The 10,959-nt window shown below is 42.7% G+C and overlaps 1 protein-coding gene across 2 annotated transcripts in view; it reads left to right on the forward strand.

Moving 5' to 3' along the window:
* The first annotated feature begins 378 nt into the window (after window positions 1–378).
* The window catches only part of kcnip3a (Kv channel interacting protein 3a, calsenilin), a 50,286-nt gene continuing 39,705 nt past the window's right edge, over window positions 379–10,959 (forward strand). Inside the window, exon 1 of one of the 2 annotated variants that reach the window (XM_017043275.2) lies at window positions 379–558. In XM_017043275.2, the coding sequence (XP_016898764.1) occupies window positions 553–558 (6 nt within the window). In that variant the 5' untranslated portion in view covers window positions 379–552. The remainder of the gene's footprint in view (window positions 559–10,959) is intronic. The other variant, XM_017043274.2, reaches the window with a different exon arrangement.

Below are 10,959 nucleotides of genomic sequence, written 5' to 3' on the forward strand. Positions count from 1 at the left end.
CAAAAACAAATAATTTGCAGTACATTAATAATAGTTTAGCTTTGAATGTTTTCTTGGTCTTCAAACCCCCAACAGTAAGTCAGGGGTCTCAAACTCTAGGCTCACGGGTCAGAAGTGGCCCGCAAAGCTCGCAAAGGGAGGGGTGGAAGAAAATAAAAAAATAAAATAATGGAAAAGAGAAAAATAAATTACAGAAAAATAGAAGAAGGAGTAAAGAAGAGAGGGAGGGAGGGGGAGAGACAGGTGGAGTGAGAGAGAAAGGAAAATACAGAGGGGATAGAGAGACGGAGAAAGACAGGGAGAGGGAGGCATGTGAAATCTAGAGCGAGAGGAAGATAAAGAAACAGAAAGAGAGAGAGAAAAGGGGAGGGGAGCGAGACGAGGCAAAGGAAGAAGGGGTGAGAGAGAGAGACGGGAGAGAGACGGGAGAGAGAGAGGAAGAGGCTGGGAACATTACTGCGCTCCCTCTCTCTGTCTCTGTCAGGTCTGACCAGTGAAGACTCGGCGACTCGCTGCTGAAACAGTGACAGACTCGACTCTACAGAGACGAACATGCAGGTAAGACGAACAGAACAGAACTGTTTTAAAAATTATTTTTTCTTTTTCCTTTTAAAACAATATCTTCTTCGTCGATAGGAGGCAGGTTAGAATCTGGTGTTTGTTTATTTGTTTGTTTGTTTGTTTGTTTGTTTTAAACGACGTCTCCCGGAAAAAAGACGCGTTTTAATAAGAGACACGTGCGTGTGTCAGGCTACTTGTTGACACGAGCCTTCGTTTTTATCCCAAACGGTTCGATTTCCCCGCTGCTCCTCGCTCGCTCCCTCACCCACTGAAGGAGCTGAGTTTAGCAGTGAAGTTATGTAATTGCAGCCTCGGTGGAATGAGTCTGTGGAGAAGACGTTCGACAATCTGTTCTCGGCAGGTGTCACCTGGCTTCACTCCTCCATCGTCCCTCACACACACACACACACACATACACACTGTGGTTTTACAGTGAGTGACTTTTAGTCTGGATTAAGATGATCTGCATCAAGTCCTCAGTTGGAGGAGGAGGAGGAGGAGGAGGAAGAGGAGGAGGTAGAGAGTGTGTGAATGTGGTGGAGGACTGGAGTCCAACAGCTTCAAGTTCCATCCAACATCTTGTGATTCATCTTGTGATTTATCTGTTGCTGCTGGAGTTTACCCTGAACCTGTGTTCGTAGATGTTGATATTTCACACCGTGTTAGAGAAAGAAAAACAAAACCAAAAAAAACCCAACTGGTCTGTGGTCCCACACAGGCACGCCTCAGGACAGATGCAGGGACAGATTTGCATGAACACAGCTCTCAGTGATGAGGTTGATGTTGGAGGTGAGGTCAGAGTCTCTGTGTGATTGGAGAGAGTCGTCATCAATCACCGTGACAGCAAATCCATCAGTCAACCAACCAATCAGTCAGTCAGTCAGTCAGTCAATCAGTCAGTCAGTCAGTCAGTCAGTCAGCTGAGGCTGCAGGAGACACCACATGTTTTGACAGATTACATGTTTGTCACTGTTTGTTTTGAGGGTGAGGGATTTAGGGGGGGCTGCGTGACGTAGACCGGAGAGTCTGTGTGACATAGACCAGTGGGTCTGCGTGACGTAGACCGGGGGGTTTGCATGACGTAGACTGGGGGGCTGCGTGACGTAAACCAGTGGGTCTGCGTGACGTAGACCGGAGAGTCTGTGTGACATAGACCAGTGGGTCTGCATGACGTAGACCAGGGGGTCTGCATGACGTAGACCGGGGGGTCTGCATGACATAGACCAGGGGGTCTGCGTGATGTAGACCAGAGAGTCTGCGTGACGTAGACCAAGGGTCTACCAGTTCAGATGGTCAGATAACCAGTTCTCATTTATTTTATTTTATTTTTTTGTTCTAGTAAATATGTACCCGATGACCTAATGAGCTGGTTCGTTAGCAGTCAAAGGTCGTGGTCCGGTCTGGTCCGTCTGGAGGCCTCAGACCAGGTGTTTGTTGTCATGTTTATTTCATATGAGCCCGGGAGTCGAGGCTGTTCTCTTCGTTCCCGCTGCGGTTGTCAGCCACGGCGGTGAGGTTCTTCTCAGAAACGCTTCAGGACAGATGTTCAAAGATGACTCTCCGCTTTGAATCAGATATTCAGTGGATCAAAGGACTACTTCATGTACTCAGTCAGAGAGCAGTACTGCAAACTAGTACAGTACCCAAAGTTTTAAGGAGGATTTTCCTGCTCCCGTCTCACCAACAGCTCTATTTTGTAGTTGTTAAGGGCGGAAAGAATAGGGAGAATAATGAGCGCGGGTCTGCCTGCTGTTCTAACTTGTTAAAAAGAGAATACTCAGCGTAGTAAAACTGTAAAATAAAACTACATTTAATACGTGCTGGAAGTCGTTTGTTACATCCAGGGATGAGAAAGAAGAATCAAGAACCTTTTCCAGAAATTGATCAAAGAACATCAAGTAACAAACAGAGAACGTGAAATAGATGCCAATAATAATGCAACGCTGTTGGTTCTGTGATGTTTGTGGTGGGCGGACACTGTTGCCGGGGTGTTTATTTTATGCTAAACAGTTGCCAAAAACAAGTTAAAAATATTTGCCGAACCAAAAAGAAACCATCCGAGACGGAGAAATGAGAGTCCCGGCAGCAGCGGGGGAACGTTAAGAGCAGTTCTGAAATAAATCACAGCATGGGGCAAATTATTTCTGAGTGTGTGACTCAGTGAAGTTTATTTATTTGATGGAAAATGAGAGTTTATTCTGCTGCTCTAGAAGGACTGTGTGATGGGCAGGTCTTTGTGAGATCAGACTGACTGTCAGAGAAAGTCACAACAGATGGATTTTACTGTTCGTAGCAGTATTACAGTGGTTTACTCACTTTATAGTCACTGAAGGACTGTGTTTTTCAATTTTTCTTGTTGTCAACGCTTTATTTTTCAGACGTTCTTTATTGCAGCTGGGATTGAAAATAAAGTTGAGGACAAAGTACATTGGAACCTCGAGATATGAGCATAATCCGTTCCAGGACCGAGCTCGTAACTCGAATCATTTTTTCCCATCAGAAATAACAGAAACAAAATTGATCCGTTCAGGCACTTTGGATGTGGTTTTAATGATGAGTTCTTTCCTTCAAGACAGACAATACAGTAGAGGCTAATGGAGGCATGTGGGGAGGAGGAGGAGGAGGAAGGGAGAGTTGGCCCGTACGTAGACACTTGATTCTGTACCGTACCTCACACGTACACTTAGAAATAACTTGTCTTAACGTGGGCACCACACTCATATTTATTGACAATTTCCTGCTTTATTTCCATGGTCATCATGCGTTTCTTCTTCTCACCACCATCCTTACCACTCACTCTCTTAGGACTTGTCCCTATGATGAAAAATAATGCACAAAATAGACAGAAAATCACGTAGATAACGCTTCGTAGATGCGTACAGAAGTCGCCGAGGTGAACGAGTGAGGGGGCGTGGGTTACTCGTATGTGGAGACAATCGCATCGCGAAGTTCCACTGTATGTAGCCGTACTCACTGACTGCTATTGTTTGAAGTCACTAATAACTGCTAGAGGAAAGAAGTCAAACCTTTGGTAAAAGGTTTTTGTAACAGCACGGCTGTTGTAAGGAGACAGTCGTCTATAAAATCCCAGTTTCTCTTATTAAACATGCTTGAAATATCATGACCCGTGTTATTTGACATTAACTGTTCTCTTCACACCACTGTGTGCTTTTCTACTGCCGAACATGAGGGGGTGGTGTTTGTTTAAGCAGTCACGTCACCTGTTCGTGTCAGTTAGTCTTAGTGAATCAGTACCAGTCACTGCTGCTCTGCAGCTGGGTGTTGATCTGAAGTGACTTTCTATCAAGCTATCAGTGAGCTGGAGCAGGATGTGGTACAGAGTAAGGGTCATCCTGGGAGCACAGTGTTATGTCTAGCTTTTTTTTGTTCCTCATCTGTGCATGACCTAATCCATGTTGCAAAGCATTTGCCACAATATGATGAGCATTAGGGACAAAATACTATTGAGAACCATGTATATTCTTACCTGTACAAACCACTGTGTGAGTCGCTGCCACCTAGTGACTGGAGGCTTGTTATCATTCAAGTATTACAGCAGTGGTACACTGATGTCCAACCCCTCACCCCACACCCCACACGGGGGCCCACCCCACTATTTGAGAAGTACTGCCTTAAACTGTGAAGCTTCCAGAGCAAAGACTCCAAACTCCTGGCCCGCGGGCTGAAAGTGGCCCACATGCACCATTATCATGTGACCAGCCGTTAGATACAACAACTTTTTTTCTGGGGACCCATATTTTAAGTCACAATCCTTCACGACCCAAAGTTGGTAAAATCCTGGGAAACATGATGCAAGACGACCCCAAAAAAATCTCTTGTGACCCAACTGAGGGTCGCAACCCCGGCTATGGGAAACAATGCTTTAGGAGGCCAGATTTGCGAACATTTTTTGCCAGTTTAATGCAAAAAATGTAGGGCATTTCACACCCTATGATGGCATTAAACTGGCAAAAAAACGTTCGCAAATCTCGTTTACCCATACGTACAGGTTATTTCCTGTACTACCCTATATGTATGTGTTAGGGCGGGCATACGCTGTACGATTTTTGGAAAATCTTGTCGTTGTTAATACCATCGCACACTGTACGAGAAATCGTTTACGATGTACGGCCAAAGCTCACGATTTATGTGCTCACACTGTACGGTCCGATCATCGAACACGACCAGAGAGCCCACACTGTGCAGGTGAAAACGGCTCATCGGCCCCTGCTGACTGTCCTGTCTATTGACAGCTGTCAAAGATTTTTTTGAAAGTTCTGACACCGGTTATTAGCAACATGCTATTGAAAAAGAAGAAGTTTTTTTCTTTTTAGGCTATAAAAATACTTGTTTTATCACGAAAATATTGTAAATGTTTGTTTTTTTTATATACCGCAAAGATCTGCTATACAAGAATACATTTAAAATATTAAAAAAACGTGATGCACTGAGATCACAACAGCCGAAGTGCGATACAGCGAGCGATGTTCTCCATTGTTTTCCTACTTTAACCGAGTCTGTGCACCAATCAGAGCAGTGTCAGCTGAGAGATCAATGACGCCTCACCAGACAGGCTGTCGGCTGCACACAAACACACACACACACACACGCACATAGTGCTTTGTTCTGCGGCTGATCAAGTGTCAGGGAGACCCACCTGTTCAATAGGTGGATTATTGATAGAATTAGACTGATTAAATAATTGATCAGTGTCTGGTAACTGAAACCCCTTCAAAGTGGGCAACACACGAGTGTGATCTCACTTCGAACCTGAGCCTGGCAAAAACACTTCACAGTGGAATTCAGATCATCAGGAATAAAAATGATCCGTACCAGGCTATGACATCACAGGAAGTTCATTCCCTCGGGTTCTCATAGGGTTCAAGCGTCCATCTTTAATTCCTGTGTGGTTTGAATGTGAGGGGGAAAAATGTGAGTGTGGCAGTGAGGCAGCAGGATATTGATGAAAGAGAGCCAGAAATGCTTATTCGGTGAAAACACGTGTCTGGAGAACAAGAGTCAATTCACTCTCTAATGTCGGCAGTGCATTTAATTTATCTTCTGTACGAGGGATGACAGGTGTGTACGTGGGGACGGGTTGTGTGCAGTTGTATGTTTGAAATAGACTGTCATCACTGATGTGACCTATGACCTCTGTGTGTGTGTGTGTGTGTGTGTTGGAGCCAGGTGGGAGCAGGGGTTGATAATTGAAACAAGACTCCAAGACTTCCATTGCTCTGAGCCTCCCTGGAGTATTAATCCCTTCTCCACATGAGGGCTCACACATCAATACTCTGTCTTAGAAATGCACACACGAGCACACACTCTCACATTCCACCTTTACCCACAGTGATTCACACTGACAGCCACACAGAAGCACTTAAACAAAATAAGTCAAGACACAAATAGCATTAGTTGCTAACATTGGGCTCAGTAAACGGTTGGAGCGACTTTATGAGATACAGCATGCAAAGTCACTGAAATGAAAAGGTCACCTCTGGGATTTTTATGCAGGCAGATGTAAGACGGCTCTTCACAGACGGCCCGCTGTTCGACTCATGTTTAGCTCAGCGGTGTGTTATTGGACACAGTGAGGAGTTGTGTTTTGGGAAAAGACGTGAGTTCATCAGGAGGAAAACTGACAAATGACTGGTCTGCATCAAACAAAGAACTCACTAAAGATGATTGTTATAATTACTAAAAGGACTGCCTTAAAACCCAGATGGAGCAACATGAATTGTTAACAAACTGATCAGCACAAATATTGATCTAGATAAACTGACTGAAGGAACACAAGGATTTTCAGTGAGAAAGAAAAATTTCCTTTAATTTTTTTTTTTTTTTTTTTTTTTGTGGCGGAGTGGGGATCTCTGGGTGGTTGGCAACTTGAAAAGTCAAATCATATTGATGTAGGGAGGAATTGTGGACTGGGGGTTAAGGCTAGGAGGAGAGGGGGGGGGGGGACAGTTATGAAATCGTTATGAAATAGAATGAAATCACAGAGGTCCAGGTGCAGAGCTGTGTACCAGCTGATAGATCTACTTAAAAAGTCTATTCATATTTTTAACAAAAAAAGAAAGAAAAAGGCAGAATATCAGCTACATATTATGGTTCATATTTGCAAAAGAATGGAAATGTGTTTTTTCTTTTTCAGGCTCACCTACTGTATGTGCGGTAGAGCTGTGACAGCGTGTCGACATACTCTACGCCAACTGCTGTCTTCTTAGTGGAAAATCCACGATCGTGGATTTTCTGCATGTATGAACTCACTCTCTGCCTCTGAGCTGTCGACAACATTTGAACTCATTTCACTATAAATACAGACATACATCTGCCTACGCCCACACACGCGCAGCTCACACGCAAACACATACAACTGTACTGTGTGTGCTGTCATTCTGACACACACTGAGTGCATAATGTTTACATTCCAGTTGGTATTCCTGTATCTTAAGAGTAGTCTGATGATAGATGACACCAGAGTGTGTGTGTGTGTGTGTGTGTGTGTATGAGAGAGAGAGAGAGAGAGAGAGAGAGAGAGAGAGAGAGGGGACAGATTGAAAAATGATCTACTGTGAAATGAATGTGAAGGGACCAAGAGGCAAAGTGATAGATGTGAAGAACATCAGTAAATATTAATTGGAATTCTAATGACTGTTGAATATGTGTGTGTGTGTGTGTGTGTGTGTGTTGTAAGAAAAATGTGATAAATTGTCAGGTTTAGTCTGAGGTTGAGTGAAGATGAAAAGAAAATACACACCCGTTGAGAAAATAAGCAGAAAAAATGATGGATGCTGTTGTTGTCGGAGGAGAACGGAAAAGGACAGGATTTTTGGTAAAAAAAAATTTTTTTTTTATTTGCTCGAAGTAATTTAAAAAAAAAATCTTCTTGTTTTTTTTTTTTAACTTTACCAAATGTTACATTTACACAGATGGCCCTGGGGTCCACTTGTCTAGAGACAAAGTGTTAGAACAGAGGTCTATAATATATGGTCTGCGACGCTTAGGTGGTCCACGGATGTTTGATAAGCTTTCTCTCTCTCTCTCTCTATATATATATACATATATATACAGAACATATATATGTATATATATATAATATGAAAAGATGGGCACTTTTATATATAAAAAGTACCCATATATATACAGTATATGTACATAAATATATATATACGGTATATATATTTCAAGTTGGACTGGTGCTGTAGCCCCATGCTACTATGCTAGAACTGCAGTCCGTCGTTAGCCAAGGCTACGCTAAGCTAACCCTTCTAACAACCTCAGCCTAGCTCGTCGCCCAGGCTTCACCAGCAGCTGGGACTCCTGTGAGTTGAAGTACCGTCGCCCTTTTTGTTTATTTTTTTACTTCTTCTTCTTCTTGAGCTCCTCTTGGGTGCTCAGGCCGTTGACAGAAAACCTCCATTTCACTTTATTTTTCTTAACTACAAAGTCCATATTTATTCAAATATTCATTCGTATCTAGAAGGTGGAAACCTTTCTCATGTGTCTACAGCGAAATCCTCCAGTCACTTTGGGGAAAATGACTGAAGGGATTCATTTTAAATTATTCAACGGATTCTTTTTATACAGCTGTCCTCTATAGAACGTCTCCATAATGGAGGGTTGTCTATTTTTGTCCATTTCCTATACACAGTCTACAGTCACTGCTCTATTTTATTTATATGTTATTTAAAAAATGAATGCGTATCAAGGTAGAAAATTGTAATTCACTCTGCAGACATGACGTAGAGTCTTCTTTATTTTAACTGATTCCTGTCACAGTCTGGTGACGTGTGGCTAAGAACAAGAAGTAAACACCAATCAGGAGTCTGTTCCAGGCGAACACTTCTTAATCCAGGTTAGTTTGTTGGTGTGTATGGTGTCAGTGAGCCTCGACCTGAGTGTGTGTGGGTGATTGTTGAATGTGTAATAGATGTAAAGGGAGGAGTGTGTGTATGTGTGTGTGTGTGTTTCTGGCTGTGCATTTGGGTCTGTGTGTATAGAAACCAGGGCTGTGGAGCACGGTGTTGTTTCTGACTGTTCCGTACACCAGCACCTTGGTGTTTTTAGATAAATATTTTTTATTCTTATTATTTCTAAACCATGAAATTCTCTGACTGTGTTGAGCTGGAGTCACCCGGAGAAGAGGCTGAGAACATGTGAGCTGCTCCTCACAGACGAAGAGCAGAGACAGAAACAGAGACAGAGACACATGCTGTGTCCTCAGATCAGAATGTTAGTTACATATAATTTATTAATGAACGCTCCACAGTGTTACTAAAATATTACACCACCATCACCATCACCACCACCACCACCACCACCAGCAGCAGCAGCAGCAGCAGCAGCACTATCCCTCTGCTTTCACTGTCTTCTCCACGTTCTTCCCAACGTGTCTTTGTCAATGGGATTCACACGAAAATTCCAAGTGGTCAACACCTCATGTTTTCACTTGGTTTTGTCCCTTTTTTCAGGTGTTGCCACAGTGAATCATTGATTTCCATCTCTCCCTGTTCTCTGTATCTTCTACTCTGACTCCAACTATCTGCATGTCCTCCCTCACTACATCCATATATCTCCTCTTTGGTCTTCCTCTCTTTCTCCTACCTGGTAGCTCCATCTCTAACATTCTTCTACCAATGTATCCACTGTCCCTCCTCTGCACATGTCCAAACCATCTCAATCTGGCTTCTCTAGCTTTTTAAAATAAATAAATAAATAAAGATGTAAAAAAATATTACATTAAAAGGAGAATGAGAAAAACACAAACTGGTGCAACTGTCGCCACCTACAGTACATAAAGGTGACATTAACGACTTGATGGTTTGATTTATCAGCACTCTGTTGGGAGATAAATAATACACATTAAGTCAGAGGCCACATCCAACCTGTTCAAGGTCCACCTGGGAAGTGCTTGAACAGAGTTTTGAGATGATTCATCTTGTCTGGTTCAACAGATAATCATTGACCTCAGGAGAACAAGACCAGTCAAACTGAAACCCACACCCTCTGTTCCCCACATATATTTACAGTTCTGACAATCCACAAGGTTTGTTTGACCAAGAGCCACCTAGAGTATGTTTTGCGAACTGCATCCTCTGCTGCACCAACAGTAGCTGAGTATCTGCCCGTGTTACTGACCTCACAGACAGCACTGACTCTAGTTATAGTATGTTTTATCCACTAACTCATTGTTTCCTAAAGACCCGGTCGAGACCCTTAGGTGGGTCGGTTTTTTTGGGGTCGTCTCACATCATGTTTCCCAGGAGTTTGCCAATAATGTCTGTGACTTGGGTCGTGAAGGTTGGTGACATTTAAAATATGGGTCTCTAGAAAAAAACACTGCGCTAACTGACCTGACATCACAAACTCCAGATCAACTTTTAACCATCCTGTCCAAATATGAAACACAACAGTACGAGAATCCTGTTTTTTTAAAAAGTATTTAATTTTTAAAAACATGTTTCTGTTTTGCTCTGACTTAATCTAGATCTTGATCTTCTGCTGCCACCGTAGTCAGAGGTGTTTCTTCTTCTACTCTTCAGCACACTGAAGGATTTGTTTTCCACTTGCCTACATTGTTTATTTTATTTAAATCCAAGATGAAGTCACTGGCTTCTGTTTCCTGCACATGTCATGTTGTATAACTCATGTCTCTGCTGTGAGACTGTTCTGGCTTCTGTGGAGAACATCTGGACATTTTCAGTTCTTCAGTTTGTCATTTGACCTCCAGGTGGCGATGTAACTCTTTACAAATTGTTTTTTCTGTTTAGCTAAGTTTAAATTTATTCAGATTTGAATTAAAGTTGAATTAAACTTGTTTTTGTACTACAGTTACAGTTGCCTCTGCTGGCCACAGTCAGAACTACAATGATGAGACCGGCTGTAAATCAACATCAGTTTTACCAACATGGCTGACGCTGATGTTCAGTAATTAATGTCACGACATAGCCATGCATCACTGCTCCGTGTTTGCTTTGAGGGGTATGGATATATGCGGTGTGTGTGTGTGTGTGTTAGTCACAGGATGTTGCAAACATTATAAGTAAAGTGCTGCCCCAGGAAAAAGCGAGTGATGCGTTAAGAAGAGAGAAAAAATACTAGTTAAAATGATGTGTGTGTGTGACAGAGAGAGAGAGAGAGAATATTTCATGGTTGTGAAAAGGCTTGTGTGTGCAGCAGCCCATGAATAAATGACAAATGCAACTCTGGATCCTTATCCTCCATCTGTCTACATCTGTTTCTTCTACTTTTCCTTCTACTCAGTGACTTTTTTCGCACTCTGAAAACAGATTTCCTGCTTCACCTCCTGGGACTGGGCACCTTTGTCCTTCTCGTGGCATAACACGATAAAAACAACGCCGCCACCCCCCTTAGGAACAGAAATATTTTCACCCC

This window comes from Cynoglossus semilaevis, chromosome Z, assembly GCF_000523025.1.
Source record: "Cynoglossus semilaevis isolate Cse_v1.0 chromosome Z, Cse_v1.0, whole genome shotgun sequence".
Taxonomy (NCBI): Eukaryota; Metazoa; Chordata; class Actinopteri; order Pleuronectiformes; family Cynoglossidae; genus Cynoglossus; species Cynoglossus semilaevis.